Source organism: Scyliorhinus canicula, chromosome 7 (genome assembly GCF_902713615.1).
Source record: "Scyliorhinus canicula chromosome 7, sScyCan1.1, whole genome shotgun sequence".
In the NCBI taxonomy this organism is placed as follows: Eukaryota; Metazoa; Chordata; class Chondrichthyes; order Carcharhiniformes; family Scyliorhinidae; genus Scyliorhinus; species Scyliorhinus canicula.
Genome location: NC_052152.1, coordinates 134,593,997 through 134,613,786, shown reverse-complemented (window position 1 = coordinate 134,613,786; position 19,790 = coordinate 134,593,997). Strand labels below are relative to the sequence as shown.

At 44.6% G+C, this 19,790-nt stretch overlaps 1 protein-coding gene across 2 annotated transcripts in view; it reads left to right on the top strand.

The window, feature by feature from the left end:
• The window catches only part of slc35c2 (solute carrier family 35 member C2), a 64,837-nt gene that overhangs the window by 18,482 nt on the left and 26,565 nt on the right, over window positions 1–19,790 (top strand). For both annotated transcript variants that reach the window (XM_038802979.1, XM_038802978.1), the window contains exons 5-7: window positions 9,130–9,298; window positions 13,243–13,326; window positions 16,120–16,295. In XM_038802979.1, coding sequence (XP_038658907.1) covers window positions 9,130–9,298; window positions 13,243–13,326; window positions 16,120–16,295 — 429 coding nt within the window. The remainder of the gene's footprint in view (window positions 1–9,129; window positions 9,299–13,242; window positions 13,327–16,119; window positions 16,296–19,790) is intronic.

Sequence of the window (19,790 nt, the reverse complement as noted above, 5' to 3'; positions counted from 1 at the left end):
GAAGGGGCCCATCGAGTCTGCACCGACCCTCTGAAAGAGCACTCTACCTAGGCCCACGATCCCACCCTATCCCTGTACCCCACCTGACCTTGGACTGAGGGGCAATTTGGCATAATCCACCAAACCTGAACATCTCCGGACTGTGGGAGGAACTGGAGCACCAAGAAGAAACCCATGGGGAGAATGTGCAAACTCCACACGAAGTTGGAATTGAACCCTAGTCCCTGGTGCTATGAGGCAGCAGTGCTAACCACTGTGCCGCCATTATGAGCAGTAAATTGCTGCTTTACCTAGGCGTGTTTAGGGTTTTGGGCAATGAGAAGAGAGTAGATTCTAAAGCTGGGATGAGCTGCATTTAGTGTTCAAGGTATGCTGTGTCTAGGGTGAGGTGATACTGCACAGCGTGAAAATGGGTATCATGTAGCCAGGGGTACTGGTTTGATAAAAAGAGCTGTGCGAGCTTATTGACATTTTTACACTGTATAAAGAGTGAGACTTGGGCCTTAAGGGTAGCATTCCTTGTCCTTTGTGATGTGTATTTTAAAGATAGTTTGTATATATTTAAATTGCAAATAATGGATCTCTGAGTACTAAGTACACGAATCATTAAAGGTTGCATCACTGGCTGGTAAGACCGTACAAAAACAAACCAAGCACTTAGCTTCATTTCTAGAGGGATTGCATTGAAAAGTAAAAAAGCTATGCTCAACTTGGATAGATCACACTTAGATTACTGCTTGTAAATCCGTTTGCCATTTTATAAAATGGAAATAGGGGCACTGGAGAAGGACTTGCAAAGATGATACCTGAAATTTATGGATATGGATATCAGGAGAGAATTGACAGGCTGAGTCATTTTTCTCTGGGGAGGGGGGGGGGGGGAATAAATAAAGATTGAGGGATGGCCAACTTAGGAGGTCTTTAAAATGATGAAATGTTTTGATAGAATAGTTATAGAGAGAATGTTTCCTCTTGAGGTAAAGAGAATGTTTCCTCTTGAGGTAACTAAAGGCAATCAATATAAGATAGCCAATAAGAAATCCAATATAAATTCAGAAGAAACTTATTCACCCAAAAAATAGTGAGAACTTGGAACCCACTATAACAGGGAGTGCCTCCAACACTATCGGGTAAGTTCATTTATGTTGACGATATCTGATGTGCCTCTCAGGCTCAAACATTTTCAAAATTGGAAGCAACACTAAACAGTGACATTGCAAAGCTGGCCAACTACTGTAAGACATGGTGCCTTCAACCTAGCATCAACAAAACAGTCTTAAGTATAATCCTCCTCCTCCACAATGCCAGTGCCAAGAGGGAACTCAACATCTTGAATGGCAAGAGACTGAATCCAGAAAACATCTTGTGTTTCGTAGAATCATAGAATTCCTACAGTGCAGAAGGAGGCCACTTGGCCCGTTGGGTCTGCACCAGCCATCTAAAAGAATACCCTAAAAGAATACCCTAACCAGGATCACACCCTATTCCTGCAACCCCGTAACCCCACTCAACTTGCACATCCCAGGAAACTAAGGGGCAAGTTTAGCATGGCCAATCCACCTAATCTGCACATCTTTGGAACAGCCGGAATAAACCCCGCAGGCACGGGTAGAATGTGCAAACTCCACACAGTCACCCAAGGCCTGAATTGAACCCGGGTCTCTAGTGCTGTGAGGCAGCAGCGCTAATCACTGTGCCACCGTGTCGCCGCCTCCTGTGCTGTTTATCTTGAGCGATTGCTGACATACAAAAAAAAGTATGACCAAGACGGCACCAAAGATCAAAACATGAAACAACCTCCTCCGCAAACTTGCTGGCTCTTCCTGGGGTGAAGATGCTCAAATCGCAAGGACCTCAGCTCTTGACATTGTTTACTCAACTGAAGAGTACTGTGCAGCAGTATGGTACAACTCATCCCACACCAGTCTTGTAGATGCCTCGCTCAACACAACAATGCATATCATCTCGGGTACCCTCCTATCAGCTTGACTCCCCTGGCTTCCAGCCCCCTTCCAGCCCCCTCCCCCCCCCAAATCACATAAGGACGGAGATTTCATTTATATTCGTTGATGGGATGTGGGCGTTACTGGTTAGGCCAGCATTTGTTTCCCATCCCTAGTTGCCCTTTGTGAATTGTTACAGTCCCTGAGGTGTAGGTACACCCACAGTGCTGTTAGGGAGGGAGTTCCAGGATTTTGACGCATTGGAACAAGATAAAACGGAGAGGAGTATCCTGTCAGTCGCTAGGGCAGTTTCCTCAAGGGTGCCGGGGGGGGGGGGGGGGGGGGGGGGGGGGGGGGGGGTGCCTTCAGCCCTTAGAAATCCTTCTGCATGGTATGTCCAATATCCTTGTTGATTCGGGGAGATGGGGCCAGAGAAAGAGTATCTCTGCGCCCGGTCTCCCAAGGAGAGCTGAGAATGAACTCCTGGCTGAATTTGAGAACTGGCTGCCATGCTTTCATAGTGCGATTTGAAGGCTAGGCATTTTGAGTTTGATGGAGCAGCACACTGTATCCGGTCTTCAAGGCCTGGGGTTGGTCGGAGACCCCAACCACTGGTCTTGCTTTGTCTTGTCCTCGGTGTTCATCGAGAAGGATTGAAGGCGGCTGGACAAGACGGGTCTTTGTCACCTACCTACCAGGGCCTAGGTGACTCTTTACCAGGGCTCCAGGACCACAACATGGCAGAGGTACGGGGACTTCAGAGAAACTCTGGGTAGATCCTGATTGTTGCTCGACGATCCTGCCTTTCCAAGCTCCATGGAGGTTATCTTATTCTGCAATTCATTATTAATCCTGAACTTTGTTCCCTTTGATTTTACTCCTATTTTCGTGTTACTGTCTTTTATCCTGACAAGGGTGTATGTTATCCTGTTATTCTGTGAAAATCATGCTGTATGAGAAGAGGGGTTGTCCTCTTAGTCCTCATCAGTATTTACCTGTCTTTTTTTGTCTGTCATCTGTGCTTTTACATTGAGGGAGTACAGTTTTTTGACATACCTCTTTTTATAGGTAAGATGAGTTGCGCCACAGTTGGATGATGGGTAGGTGGGTTAGTATGGTAGTGGTTGATATAATAGAATTAGTCCTCATTGTGGGTTAGATCTATTAGTATTGTGTTTTTCTTTGTTATTTTGAGACCAGGAAATCCTTGCTTGCCTCCTATAAAGGTGCAGACAGATCGTATCCTGGAGAAGAGGTGCAGTATCTTGTTTATTTGAGGTCATGCTGTTCTGTTCCTGGTATCTTTTCCCTGAATGTGTACATTGCCAGACCATGTTGGATGTCTCTCTCTCTGAGGTTTCTGCTCTTTTATTTAGGTAGGTGAGGTGCTGATACAGGCTCTGAATGTTCTAACTGGATTTGGAGAGGGGGGGGGGGGGGGGGGGGGGGGGGGGTGGTCCCTTAACCTGTCGTGAGGTGTATTTTTCCCCGAGGTATCTTGTTAATGTGGTGTCTTGACGATTCTTCTCCTTGGTGGGGTTTCCTTGGTGGAAAACGGTATATGTTTTTTGGGGAGGCAGGGCCTGAACGGTACCTCTGATTTGGATGGAAAGAGGTAAGGTCTGTTGTGATGCGAGGCTTGGCATGGTGTAAAAATCCTCGGTTGCTTTATGGAGTAGGGCTTACACCATAGGGCCTTGTGTTTGTGGCTTTATCCTGCAATCTGCTAAACTTTTTGGTACCCTTTTATCCTTTCATTTTCCATATGAAGGGAGACGCTGACCACATCATTTACAATATGAACTAATTGTATGAACATTTGCTGGTCTTCTCTGGGTATGTGTGTGTATATATGTGGAATGATGATCATTCTATACTGTATCGATTTTGGGGATTTGTTGCATATGATGATTATATGTAAGATATTCCCTTAGAACTTTGTGTTTCTTTATTTTGGGGTTAAAGAAATGTCGACCGGATCTTGCAAAGGTACAGACTGGTCTCTTACCTGAGGAAAATCCGTTATAAAGTGTCATTAGTGCCTCTGGTATAATTGGAATTGAGAGAGGTATGTTTTGGTGCACACCCGAATGGGGCGCAAAAATCCTAATCTATATTTTCTTTTATTGTTCGAGCAATTGCTACATGTGATCACTACATGTGAAGTTGTGCACCATTTTTACCATGTTTTCATGCCTTTATCCTCTTTTCCCTCATTCTCCAGTTGATCCGTTCACCAATTTTCTTGGCATAAACGGGGGCACCGGGTTTAATCCTGTCTTTTGCTGTATTCATGTCCACAGAAGTATTTATGCTGTATGGTCCCAGTTTTGAGTGTTTGTTGCGTTATTTGTCAAAGTGGAGAAACTCTTAATAAAAATACATAATTTTTAAAAAATTTACTCATCACAGATCCCACAGCCCGCCCACCTGGCTTCAACATGCCAAGCCAACATTGGGCACTCAGTCGTTTCTGCACTGGCTGAGACCTTTGTGTAGCAAATTGACAGAAGTGAAGCCTTACAGTGAATCCAGACTGCAGCTGCGGTGCCCACCAATCAATGAGTCACATGACTGAAGACTGCCCCCTGACAAAATTCAGCGGAGAGCTCCATTTAACCACTGCGACATTCAGCCTGACCTGCTGATTGCTGCTCACGCTTATTAAAAAAAGGGGGTGGTTGAAGTGAATAATATAGATGCACTTAACATCAGAATGAACTGGTTGGGCCAAATGGCCTGTTTCTGTACCATATATTCTACGTAACCCTGTGCAGTGTCACTTATGAAATTTTATGTCCCACATGATGATCAGTAACTCTGAACAGGTTTACATGAAATTATAGGAGCAATTCTTGCAACACACTTTTATTGTTGCCTTGTGGAGTATGACGGCATAACTTTATTATTAACTGGCTGTTGCTGCAGGTGGAGACTGCCCTGCTGAGTAACCTTGGAGATCTCCGTGCCAATTGTCAGTAGACCCTGACCTTGCTATTCTGATATCAGGCTGATGAAAAGAGAAGATATGGAATGCACCAAGGGCATAGTTTCTTGGCAGTCCTGTCATATAATGACAATCACCTCCAGACACATTTGGCTCAATATCACTCGACATTGTTTTCTTTAATGGATTTCATGAATATTTGATCTAGTATCCAAATTTGAGTAACCTAATTTTTTTTTTAAATGGCAGAAAATGTTTTTTTTAAAATTCCTTTATAATTTTGAACAAAGTAAAAGGATCCTTATAGAACAACATTAGAAAATTGTTCCTAGTACCCTCCAGTCCTTATGGTGTTCATTGGTTGTGGAAGGCCTCTAGCGTGCAACTGTCTATCTTTTTAAAAAAAATATATATTTTTGTTCTCCTCTTTCACATTTTCTCCCAAGTTTACACCCAATAATAAACAATAATCAGTCATGAATGTAATGTCAATCCCCATATCAATAACAACGATCCCCCAAACATTAGCCCGCAAGTTAACATAAACAAATGATGAAAAGGAATCAGGAATCACCCATAGTCACCATTACCCCATACAGTGGTCCTCTCCACAACCTAAATTTTGATGTGATCCAATTCTCAAAAGTGCATAATGAATAAAGCCCATGAGTTGGAGAACCCTCCATTCTTCCCCTCAGTTCAAATTTGACCTTCTCAAGAGTCAAGAATTCCAGCAGGCCCCCCCGCCACGCCAGGGCACAGGGTAGAGAGGTTGATGTCCACTCTAACAGGATCCGCCTTCGGGCAATCAACAAGGCAAAGGCTACAACACCCATTTCCAACCCTGGCTGGTCCAACACCCCAAATATGGCCTCCCGAGGGCCTGGGCCCACTTTCACGTGCACCACTTTAGAGATTAGTTTTTAAAACGCCTTCCAGTAATCCTCCAGCTTTGGACAGGACCAAAACATATGAACGTGGTTTGCAGCCCCCCCCCCCCGGCAACTTTCACACACATCTTCTACCCCCTCAAAGAGCCGGCTCATCCCCGCCCTTGTATGGTGTTCTCTATATACCAGCTTTAGCTGTATCAGCCCCAACCTCGCACACGTGGTGGAGACGTTCACCCTCCGGAGCACCTCAGAACCCCTCCTCCATACCCTCTCCCAACTCTTCCTCCCACTTTGCCTTGAACCCTTCCAGCAGCGCCTTCTCTTCCAAAATAGCCCCGTAAACCGCCGATACTACCACCTTTTCCAGTCCCCCTGTCGTCAGCACTTCCTCCAGCAATGTGGAAGCTGGCTCTACTGGGTGTCATGTGAGAGTACCTTTAAGAAATGGGTGCTTAAGAAATGTACCTTTAAGAAATTGGGCTGCTCATGTTACTGGAGTGATGTCAGAGTGTGGGTGGAGCTGAGCTCTACTTCTGCTTTTTAGTTTCAGTTTGAGAAAAAGCTTTGGTGTGTCTGTGTTTTTCAATGAGTTGCATCTGAAGTTAAAAAACAAGCTGCACTGCTGATCTCTGCCTTCCAAAGACTATCTATGGATCATTTGGTGAACCCAGAATTGTAAAAGGTTTCAGTATTGAATGTAAACCCTGATGTGCTTCTGTTTAGAGGTTTGTTAAGTCTTTTGGATGTTAAAAGAACAGCATACAGATTACTTAGTGTTGTATTCTTTGGGGAGTGCATTTGAATTAATGGTTGCTAAGATATTCACTGTTTGTTTTAAAAAGATAAACATGAGTTCATAGAATAAACATTGTTTTGTTTTAAAAAAAATACTCGTCCATACCTGTAGAGTGAGCCGTGTGCTCCCCATACCACAATCTATTAAAAATTGTGGGTCAGGTGAACTCCATGATACACTTTGGGATTCTCTAAACCCTGACCCATAACATGGGAAGCTGTGTATCTCCTTTCTGGCAAAGTCTCAAACCTGCATGTATCACAATATTTCCCCTTGCTCCAGCCCATACTTCACTCCCAGCTCCTTCAATCCTGCAAACAGACACCCAAGAAACAAATCTTTTAGTGTCCTAAATCCTTTCTCCTCCCATCTCCGAACATTTCCGTCCCACTCTCCTGGCTCAAATCTAAGGTTCCCCCGAATCGGCATTTCCCTTGACCTGCCCCCAACCCAAAGTGCTGGCGAAACTGCCTCCAAATTCTCAACCAAGCTATTACTACTGGACTCACCGAGTATCTCCACGGGGCCGTCGGGAGCGACGCTGTTTCTAGCGCCTTCAATCCCGACCCCCTCCACAAACACTCCTCCATTCTGACCCATTGGAAGTCAACCCCTCTGACCCAGCTCCGTACCTTCTCCACATTCGCCACCCAGTAATAATACATAAGGTTCGGAAGACCCAAACTCCCTGCCTGCCTTCCACTCTGTAGTAGCACCTTTCTAATTCTGGCCAACTTCCCTCCCCATATGAACGAGGTAATCATCCCTTCAATCTCTCCAAAAAATGCCTTTGGCAGGAAAATCGGCAGGCATTGGAAAATAAACAGGAATTGCGGCAACACATTCATTTTAACTGCCTGTGCTCGGCCCGCCAGTGATAGAGGGAGACCATCCCACCTTGCCAGATCAGCTTTCATCCTCCCCACCAAAGTGGAAATGTTGTAGCTACGGAGCCCCCCCCATCCCGAGCAACATGCATGCCCAGGTATCTAAAGTGAGTCCCTGTCCTACGGAATGGAAGCCCCCCGACCGAGACACCACAAAATATTCACTCTTGTCGAGATTTAATTTGTACCCCGAAAAAGACCCAAACACCCGAAGTAGCTCCAGTATTTCCCCTATTGACACACACTGTTCCGACACATACAATGACAAGTCATCGGCATATAAGGACACCCTATGTTCTATCGCCCCCCGCCCTATCCCTTTCCATACCCCTGAACTTCTTAATATGATGGCCAATGGCTCAATCGCGAGTGCAAACAACAGGGGGGACATAAGACATCCCTGCCTAGTCCCACGGTGGAGAGGAAAGTATTCCGAGTTGATGTTATTTGTGTGGACGCTCATCCTCGGCTCCTTGTACAGTAGCTTTACCCAGTCCACAAATCTTGGTCCAATCCCAAACTTCTCCAGAACTGCCATCAAATACCCCCATTCTACCCGGTCAAACGCTTTCTCGGCGTCCAATGCCACAATCACCTCTGTTACCTTCCCCTCTGCCGGTGCCATAACCACGTTCAGTACCCTCCTAATGTTCGAAAAGAGCTGCCTCACTCTCACAAACCCCGTCTGATCTTTACCTATCACCTTCGGGAGGCACTCCTCTAGCCTACCTGCCAGTACCCTCGCCAATATTCAGGGCAGCACGGTAGCATTGTGGGTGGCACAATTGCTTCATAGCTCCAGGATCCCAGGTTGAATTCCGGCTTGGGTCACTGTCTGTGCGGAGTCTGCACATCCTCCCTGTGTGTGCATGGATTTCCTCTAGGTGCTCCAGTTTCCTCCCACAGTCTAAAGATGTGCAGGTTAGGTGGATTGGCCATGATAAATTGCCCTTAGTGTCCAAAATTTCCCTTAGTATTGGGTGGGGTTATGGGGATAGGGTGGAGGTGTTGACCTTGAGTAGGGTGCTCTTTCCAAGAGCCGGTGCAGACTCGATGGGCCGAATGGCCTCCTTCTGCACTGTAAATTCTATGAAAAAAAAATATCTTTGCATCCACGTTTAAAAGTGATTTGGGTCTATACGACCCACACTCCGTCGGATCCTTGTCTTTCTTAAGTAATAGGGAAATCGATGCCTGCCCCAAAGTTTGTGGTAACACCCCCTTCCCTATCGCCTCCTCCTCAAACATCCTCATCATCAGCGGTACCAGCTTACCTTTGAATTTTTTATAATATTCCACCGGAAAATAACCCGGCCCTGCCAGTTTCCCCGACTGCATCCTCCAAATCACATCTTTTATCTCCTGCTCCACTATCACCCCTTCTAATGTAGCCCTGTCCCCATCCCTTAACCTCGGTTACTCCAGCCCATCTAGAAATTTCTACATCTCCCGGCCTCCCCCAGTGGCTCTGACCTGTACAACCGCTCATGGAATTCCTTAATGACCTTAGACTTCCACCTTTGCAGGACCTCGGACAAACTAATTAGCTGTTTCCTGAAAGTGTGTTTTGGATGTGAACATTGTCTCGTTACTTTAATGAGTGGTAACCTACTTAATTGTTTGCACTTGTTTATTGAATAATTTGTTGTCTTTTTTTTCCCAGCGGCCATGGTTGATCATGGTAATCTTGTTAATAGCTGGAGGCCTCTTCATGTTTACATATAAGTCAACCCAATTTAACATGGAGGGATTCATATTGGTGTTGGTTGCATCCTTCCTTGGAGGGATACGGTGGACGCTGATACAGATTATTACCCAGAAAGCAGAACTAGGTAATGTCGAATATCAGTACAGGTATTACACCTTTTTTTTGAGTGGGACAGAGTCCCTGTGTAGTTATGTGGTGGGATTTTGTGGATGGGTTGAACTGTGTGTAATATTGTGTGCCTTTGCTGTGTGCTTTTTCTGTTTGTGTGCAAAACCTTTTTCCTCATAGTGACCAACCGCTCCTCTATGTTCAACACAGGGACAGTTTAGCGCGATTGGCTGGACAGCTGGTTTGTGGTGTGATTCTCCGGTTAAATCACCACCACCAGTCAGCTCTCCCTCTCAAAAAGGAAAGCACAGTAAGAAGTCTTACAACACCAGGTTAAAGTCCAACAAGTTTGTTTCAAACACTAGCTTTTGGAGCACTGCTCCTTCCTCAGGTGAATGAAGAGGTATGTTCCAGAAACATATATATAGACAAATTCAAATTGACAATGTTTAGAATGCGAGCATCTGCAGGTAATTAAGTCTTTACAGATCCAGGTAATTAAAGACTTAAATACCTGCACAAGTTTGCATTCTAAGCATTGTCTTGCATCTTTGAATTTGTCTATATATATGTTTCTGGAACATACCTCTTCATTCACCTGAGGAAGGAGCAGTGCTCCGAAAGCTAGTGTTTGAAACAAACCTATTGGACTTTAACCTGGTGTTGTAAGACTTCTTACTGTGCTCGCCCCAGTCCAACGCCGGCATCTGCACAAAAAGGAAAGCAGCCTACGGTCATCTGGGACCACAGCAACGTTACTTTTGTGTTCAACATGGGTACTAACTGGCACAATATATTGGAGGGAGGGGCTAAGCCACTAGGGAGCTAAACAGTGAATTCAAAATCCGTATGCTGTAAAAGGAAAGAAAAAAGTCTTATTTAAATAGTGCCTGTCATGACCACTAGACATCTGAAAGTACTTTATAGCCGATAAAGCACTTTTTAAAAGAGTAATCACATTGTAAAATAGAAACCTAGCAACTAATTTGCACATAACAAACTCCCACATACAGCAACGTGATAATGACCAGATAATCTGTTTTGTTTTGTCATATTCATTAAGGAACACCGAGGACAACACGAGCCTGCTCTGCCATTTGATAAGATTACGGCTGACCTGATTGTGGCCTCAACCCCACCTTCCTGTCTACCACTCTATTCCCTTTGACTCCCTTGTTAATCAAGAATCTATCTAATTCAGCCTTAAAAATATTCAGCGATGCTGCCTCCAGTGATCTTAGCGATGCTGCCTCCCGTGATCTATGGAGAAGAGAATTCCACAGACCCAGGGCCATCTGAGAGGAAAAAAAATCTTTTATTAAGTTTATTTTTTAACTGCGTCCCCTAGTTCTAGTCTCCCCCAAAAGGGGAAACATTCCCTTGGTATCCACCGTATCAAATCCCCTCAGGATCTTGTATGTTTCAATGAGATCACCTCTCAATCTTCTGGACTCCCAATGGATACAGGCCCAGCCTGTCCATCCTTTCCTCATAAGATAACTCTTTCATCACAGTGAACCTTCTCTGAATTTCTTCTAATGCAAATATATCCATTTTCAAATAAGGAGACCAAAAATGTACACAGGCTCCAGATATGGTCGACCCATGTCTTCTCTACAGTAATAAAATTTTCCTTCCTTTTTACTTGATTGTCCCTTCCAATAAGCACCAAAATTAATTTACCTTCCTAATCACTTGCTGTGCCTGCATACCAACCTTTTCAGATTCACGTGCAGGACAATCAGATCCCTTTGTACCTCGGGAGTTCTGCAATCTTTCCATTTAAATTGCCGAAGTGGACAGGTTGACATTTTTTTTTTAATAAACATTTTATTGAAGTATTTTTGGTGTTAACAAAATAAACAATGTACATGAAACTATAAACATTGAGAAAAATCTATCTCCCTTTCTTACAGGTCCCACCTTTATTAACCCCCTACTCGAAGCCCCCCCCCCCCTTCTGCTGATGATTAATTTTCCGCGAAGAAGTCAACGAACGGTTGCACCTTTGGGCGAGCCCAAACAGTGACCCTCTCAAGGCTAACTTGATTTTCTCCAAACAGAGAAAGCTAGACATGTCCGATAGCCAGATGTCCGAATTCGGGAGCTTTGAGTCCCACCATGCTAATAGTATCTATCTCCGGGCTACCAGAGAAGCAAAGGATAGAACGTCTGCCCCTTTCTACTCCTGGATTCCCGGGTCTTCTGACACCCCGAAAATCGCCACCTCTGGACTCAGCGCCAGCCTTGTTTTTAACACTGTGTACATGACATCTGCAAACCCCTGCCAAAATCCCCTAAGCTTCGGCCATGTTCAGAACGCTTCCGCCCATAGACCATCCTCTATCTCTTCTCCCAGCTCCTCCTCCCACTTGCGCTTCAGCTCCTCGGTCTGCATCTCCTCTGACCCCATAAGTTCCTTGTAAATGTCAGAGCTCCCTTCTCCTACCCACCCTCTGGAAAGTACCCTGTCCTGAATCCCCCTTAGCGGTAGGAGCCGGAAGGTTGACACCTCTTTATGTAGGAAGTCCCACACCTGTAGATACCTGAATTTGCTCCCCCTCGCCAACCCAAACTTCTGCTCCAGTGCCCTCAAACTCGGAATGTTGCCCTCTATAAACATGTCCCCATCCTCTCAATCCCTGCTAAACGCCATATCCGCAACCCCCCCCCATCCATACTTCCCGGGGCAAACCGGTGATTATTACAGATTGGGGACCAGACCGATGCTCCCACATGTCTCCTCCGTTGCCCCCAGACTCTCCGGGCTGCCCCACCATGGGGCTGGTGGAGTACCGTGCCAGCGGGATGTTGACATTTTCACACATTATATACATCTGCCAATTTTTTTGCCCACTCACTTGAACTATCTGTATTCCTTTTGTAGACTCCTTCGGTGGGAATCTCCGGTCTCTGATGCCGAAATCGTGTTTGGTGATTGGCCGGAGAATCCATGTTGGCGCCGAAATCGGTGGCGGCGCCAATTTTGCAATGCTCAGCTCCCTCCAAAACAGTAAACTCTTGGATGGCACCATGTTGCCACCGCCATGCGCGGCCACGGACCTGCCAATTCTCCGGCCGTGTCGCAGATAGAGCCGGGTGCTCTACGCTGCGTGCCTGCTAGCCCGCCCCCCCCCCCCCCCCCCCGGACGGAGGCTCAGTGGCCGTATTGCGTCGTTTTTCCGGTTGTAAAACGCCACTGTTCCCATGCCGGCATCAGGACATAGTCTCCAAATCGGAGAATCCAGCCCATTATGTCCTCTTCACAACCTATTCACCTCTCTACCTTTGTGTCATCAGCAAGTTTAGCAAGTCATTGAAATAGATTGTAAACTAGGTCAGGCTTCAGTTGAATCGGGTCTCAAAGTGAGACTCTGCTTGACCCTGACAAACTAGCATAATTCAGCTGGTAACAATGAAAACAATTATGCTTTCTTTTTTGGTAGATCGTTGGTAGAATGAATGACCGTGCACTACTTCTAAAATGTGACTGATAACTGGTTTGTCACTGAAATGAATTGGAGCCCTTTTGGAATTTACCTGGCCCATATGTACTGGGATGCTGGGGATGGGTGGAGGGGGAATGGGCAGAAGAATAGGAAATTGAATTATTACAACTTGAATCTGCATTCTATCAGAATATTCTAAAGACTGGATTTTTGCCATGGAGGCAGGAAGCTCAAGTTGGAAAGTCTCTTGATTTGACAGGCACGTTTCAATGGAAACGATACCCCCTCCCCTGCATGCACAATTTCCACTTATGGGGCAGAGCATGATTGGGTCATGCCTACTGCCCTCCAGAATATTTGTAATTGTTGTTGGTGTGATGACTATTATTTTCCTTTCTTTTCCTCACGTTTTTGGCTATTAAACCATTTGCAGTAGATATTTGCTTTTTCAGTTTTCCAAGAAATGTTAAGGTGTGACAAAATAGCTAAACTTTCAATCTGTCTTGCTCAGGTTTACAGAATCCCATTGACACAATGTACCATCTCCAGCCACTGATGTTCGTCGGCCTATTCCCACTGTTTCTGTTCAATGAAGGTATGTTTGATTGTTTTGTTGACATGGTAACCGATACTCTGTAGGAATCAGCAAAGAACAGCAAGGACCAAATGAAGCTCACTAATCAGTGGGCGGGGGAGTGGGCTAAGATAAGAGTGCTCTTTCGGAGGGTTGGTGCAGATTCAATGGGCCAAAAGGCCTCCTCCTGAACTATAGGGATTCTATGGACATGCCAACCTTGCCTAAGGGGATTGCTATGGCTTAAGTTGTCTCAGCGCAACTTTGTGTGTTTGCTTTTGAAACTCTGCATGAAGTGTCATAAATTGTTAGTTTTATAATGTTTAAAAAAACACGTCTCGCAACACCTCAAAGCCATGTTATTGTTTTAATCTGAATAACTAAATGTATTAAACAAAAGAATCATTTGGCAGGGGGCGCGGAGGGGGTGGGCGGTGTTTATCTAGACCAGTGGTTCTCAACCTTTTTTAACCCATGGACCCCTTTTCCTCTTAATTTTTTTTTGTGGACCCCCATAGTGAGTAATTAAGAAAAAAATGCAGATTTATTCAATGAGATCCCTGTGGTTGATGCTGCTCAGCGAGTTTTTTTATATTCGGCTCCATCGAGGTCAATGATAGTCGAAGATCACCCTTTTTCACAATGTCGAGTCTATTACGAGCTTTTGATAATAAGTGAAAAACACGACTAAATCCTGATTCAACAAGGTAAGATTATGGAAAAGCTATAACGTAGAGCTGTGCTTTATCCCAGAGTAGTGGGTACTTTTTAGCAGTGTCATTTGTTTTCCATATATTATGCTTCCCATCTTTGAATTTTGCGTGCAATATTTCATCACTTTGTAATTCAATGAGGGTCTCCTGTAAAGAAATGTTATTCATAACTTGAGTTAGGATGAAAAATCTGAAAGAAAAATAGTTTGAATCGAACTATGAACTTTATTAAACATATGAAAACTGCGTTCCAGGCAAAGCAAGGCATATTCTCTTCACCCATAAGTTTATGAATCCCAAGGGAGATTAGTGGGACAATTAGGGCCACAGCAAATGCACCTTTTTGGTTCTGAGCCCCTTCAGCCCTCAAGGTAAATTAGATAGATTATAATCTCTCTTTGACCTTTGTCAGTGCGAGAGAGAGAGAGAGAGAGAGAGAAAGGTGAATATTCATCATGAAAACAAACATCTAAGGTCGCTGCCTGCTACCTGAGAAAAGATGGGTGATTTTCACCTCCGTTTGTTCTAGGTAACTTTAAATTTACGACACTGTCAAATGTAAAGTTTTTTTCTTCTACTTGATTGCCATAAAAATTCATAGCTACATGAATATTTCTACTTTTAGTACTTTAATATGGCGTAGATTACTGTAAAAATTTTATTCTCAGTAATAACAATTGTTCTGAAGTAGAATTGCTCTATGGACCACTAAAATATCACCGTGGACCCCTAATTCGGTATTTTTTTTGTGTGGACCCCCAGTAATGTTACATGGACCCCCATGTGGACCCCGGTTGAGAACCACTGATCTAGACGGTAGGACCCCAGGTGGATAATTGTTCTTTTGTCATAGATTGTCATAAGAGTGCAGAAGGAAGCCATCGAGTCTGCGCCGCACCTTGGAAAGAGCAGCCTACTTAAGCCCATGCCTCTACCCTATCCCCAATAACCCCATCCAACCTTTTGGGCACTAAGGGACAATTTAGCATGGCCAGTCCACCTAACCTGCACATCTTTGGACTGTGGGAGGAAACCAGAGCACCCAGAGGAAATTCACGCAGACACAGGGAGAAAGTACAAACTCGACACAGTCACCCGAGGCTGGAATTGAACCCGGGACCCAGGAGCTGTGAAGCAGCAGTGCTAACCACTGTACCACCATGCCGAAATAGGAGCAGGTGCAAACCACTCGAACCGTCAAGCCTGTTCTGTAATTCATTAAGATCAAGGCTGATCTAATTGAGACCTAAATGCCACTTTCATGCCTGCCAACCCATCATAACCCTTGATGCCCTTGTGGATCTATATTCTAAAAGGATAAAGAGCCACTGGAGAAGATGCAGAAAGGAACGACAAGGATGATACCAGAAGTGAGAGGTTATACATCTTAGGAAATGTTGAACAGGCCTGGTGCTGTTCATAGATTTTTGAAATGATGGAAGAGTTTGATAGGGTAGACCTATATTCTATTTGTGCAGTAGATCAAAACTGGAAGACACAAATATAGGATCGTCACCAATAAATCTAATAGAGAATTTTGGAGAAACAACTTTAACCAGAGAATAATTAAAATGTGGAACCTGTTACTGTAGGTAGAATATTAGGCGAATAGCATTGATGTATTGAGAAAGCTAATTAAGTAAATATAGGAGAAAAATATTCAAAGATACGAATTAGGAGCAGAAGTCGGTTAGTTGGCGCCTCGAGTCTGCTGTGCCATTCAATAAGATCATGGCTGACCTGATTGTGGCCTCAATGCAACTATACTGTCCACCACCCCATGACCCTTAGATTCTTGACTAACAAGGGAATCAACCTACCTCTGCCTTAAAAATATTCAATGACCTGGCCTCTGCCACTCATTGGGGAGAGATTTCACAACTCTTAGAGAAAAAAGAATAGAAGGATAAGCAGATAGAGTTCGATGAATAGGGAGTGGGAGCAAGCTCAAGTGGAGCATAAACAGCCAGATGAGCTGAATGGCCTATTTTTGTGCTGTTCATTGTATTCTGGTGTAAAACTATGATTTTACATTAAAGTTGGATGACTATTGCTGGTCCTCTGTGCTCAACTAACATTTTGGATTTTCCCTTTTCCCAAGGACTAAGCCTGTCTGCCTCAGAGAAACTGTTTCGTTACCACAAGACATCAAATCTGCTGCATATGATGTTTGTGTTGGCCGCAGGGGGCGTTCTGGCATTTGGACTGTGTTTCTCTGAGTTCCTATTGGTTTCTAAAACCTCCAGCTTGACACTGTCTGTAGCAGGGATTTTTAAGGTGAGCCATTTTGGTCTCTGATCATCAAGTGTTTGCTCAGACAATTAAAGCAAAAAGAATTGCAAGTGATGTAATTTGAAATAAAAACCACCATACTAATAATGCCCACTGGACGATTCAGCATTTGAAAGAGGAAGTTAGGTTGGGATACTTCATCGGACCTCTTTTGGTCCATTGATATAGGAGTGGCTTGAAGTTCTCAATGTGGTTGATCGTAATGGCACACAAATTGCAAACCTAATCTGTGCTGTAATCAACCTTTTGGTGTGCAAAAAGATGTTTTTTTAAAAAAAATAAAGACTTTTTAATGGACCCTCCCTGCCCAAGAAAGCAGAAGAACATCCCACCTCTTGAAGTCCTTCTTATCCTTTACCAAATTAGCCAAATTCAATTAATGTAACTGAGTCCAACTATGCGCCACCCTTATTCCCAGGAATTGAAAACTGGGCTTCACCAGCCAAAATGGCAACTTCTCCAAACCTCTCCCCTGCATCCGAGCTTTGACAAGGAACACCTTGTTCTTTCCCACATTAAGCTTATACCCTGAAAACGCTCCAAACTCTTCAATATCCCCCTAATCCTATCCATACTATCCACTGGATCCGTGACATACAGCAGCAAGTCCTCTGCCAACAGGGACACTCGATACTCCAACCCTCCTCTCTTCCGCTCCACCCCATTGAAGCCCTAAACGCCATTGCCAATGGCTTAATTACCAATGCAAAAAGCATCAGGGACAGCGGACACCCCTGCCTTGTTCCCCAGTGTAAACGGAACTTGTATTATAAGTGTGTACAGTGGTCGTGGGAGCCAATACAACATTTAAAAAAAAATAGACATTTAGAGTACCCAATTCTTTTTTTTCCAATTAAGGGGCAATTTAGCAGGGCCAATCCACCTACCCTGTACATCTTTTTGTGTTGTGGGGGTGAGACCCATGTAGACACAGAGAGAATGTGCAACTCCACATTGGACAGTGACCCAAGGCCAGTATCGAACCCAGGAACTCAGTGCTGTGAGGCAGCAGTGCTTGTTAAGTGAATTGGACAGTCTGAATTCTCCCTCAGTATACCTGTACAGGCGCCGTAGTCGGGCGACTAGGGGATTTTCACAGTAACCTCATAACATTGTTAATGTAAGCCTACTTGCGACACTAATAAAGAATATTACTAATAAAGATTATTATAGGAGAGCATTCCAGGAGCAACATCAGACATACCGAAAAATGAGGTGTCAACCTGGTGAAGCTACAACACAGGATTACTTGTGTGCCAAACAGCATAAGCAGCAAGTAATAAACTAACCGATTCCACAACAAACACATCAGATCTAAGCTCTGCAGTCCTGCCACATTCAGCCATGAATGGTGGTGGACAATTGAACAACTCACTGGAGGAAGAGGCTCCACAAATATCTCCTTCCTCAAAGATGGAGGATCGCAGCACATATGTGCAAAAGACAAGGCTGAGGTAATCGCCACAATCTTCAGTCAGAAGTGCCGAGCGGATGATCCATCTCAGTCTCCTCCAGGGGTCCCCAGCATCACAGATGTCAGTCTTCACCAATACGATTCACTCCATGTGATTAGAAGAAACGGCTGAAGGCACTGGATGCTGCAAAGCCTATGGGCTCTGACAATATTTTGGCAACTTGTGCTCCAGACCTTGCCACACCTCCAGCCAAGCTGTTCCAGTACAGCTACAACATTGGCATCTACCCAGCAATGTGGAAAGTTGCCCAGGTGTGTCCTGTACACAAGAAACAGGACAAATCCAACCCAGCCAATTACCGCCGTATCTGTCTACTCTCCATCAAGGAGTCATCAACAGTGCTATCAAGTGTCACTTACTCAGCAATACCCTGCTCACAGATGCTCAGTTTGGGTTCTGCCAGGTTCACTCAGTTCCTGACCTCATTACAGTTTTGGTTCTAACATGGACAAAAACACTGAATGCCAGTGGTGAGGTGAGCATTTGACCGAGTATGGCATCAAGGAGTCCTAGCAAAACTAGAGTCATTGGGAATCAGGGTCATTACTTTCTGGTTGGTCATACCTGCCACAAGGGAAGATGGTTGTGGTGGTTGGAGGTCAATCATCTCAGCTCTGGGACATCACTGCAGGAGTTCCTCAGGGTAATGTCCGAGGCTCAACCATCTTCAGCTGTTTCATCAATGACCTCTTATACATCATAAGGTCAGAAGTGGGGATGTTTGCAGATGACTGCACAATGTTCAGCACCATTCACGACTCTTCAGATAATGAAGCAGTCCGTGTCCAAATGCAGCAAGTCCGGACAATAACCAGGCTTGGGCTGACCAGTGGCAAATTACATTTGCATCATACAATAACCATCTCCGACAAGAGAGGGTCTTACCAAAGCCCCATGATATTCAATGGCATTGCCATTGCTGAATCTCTCACAATTAACATCCTGGGGGTTCCCATTGATCAGAAGCTGAACTGGACTAGCCATATTAATACTGTGGCTACCAGAGCAGATGTCCACCATCTACAAGGCACAAGTCAGGAGCGTAATGGAATACTCTCCACTTGCCTGGATGAGTGCAGCTCCAACAACACTCAAGAAGCTCGACTTCATACAAGACAAAGCAGCCTACTTGATTGCTCCTCCTTCCACAAACATTCAATCTCTCCACCACCATTGAACAGTGGAAGCCGTGTGTACCATCTACAGGATGCACTGCAGGAACTTAACATAAGAACTAGGAGCAGGAGTAGGCCAACTGGCCCCTCGAGCCTGCTCCTCCATTCAATTAGATCATGGCTGATCTTTTGTGGACTCAGCTCTACTTTCCGGCCCGAACACCATGACCCTTAATCCCTTTATTCTTCAAAAAACTATCTATCTTTATCTTAAAAACATTTAATGAAGGAGCCTCAACTGCTTCACTGGGCAAGGAATTCCATAGATTCACAACCCTTTGGATGAAGAAGTTCCTCCTAAACTCAGTCCTAAATCTACTTCCCCTTATTTTGAGGCTATGCCCCCTAGCTCTGCTTTCACGCGCCAGTGGAAACAACCTGCCCGCATCTATCCTATTCCCATCATAATTTTATATGTTTCTATAATATCCCCTCTCATCCTTCAAAATTCCAATGAGTACAGTCCCAGTCTTCAGAACCTCTCCTCGTAATCCAACTCCTTCAGCTCTGGGATTAACCTAGTGAATCTCCTCTGCACACACTCCAGCGCCAGTACGTCCTTTCTCAAGTAAGGAGACCAAAACTGAACACAATACTCCAGGTGTGGCCTCACTAACACCTTATACAATTGCAGCATAACCTCCCTAGTCTTAAACTCCATCCCTCTAGCAATGAAGGACAAAATTCCATTTGCCTTCTTAATTACCTGTTGCACCTGTAAACCAACTTTCTACGACTCATGCACTAGCACACCCAGGTCTCTCTGCACAGTGGCATGCTTTAATATTTTATCATTTAAATAATAATCCTTTTTGCTGTTATTCCTACCA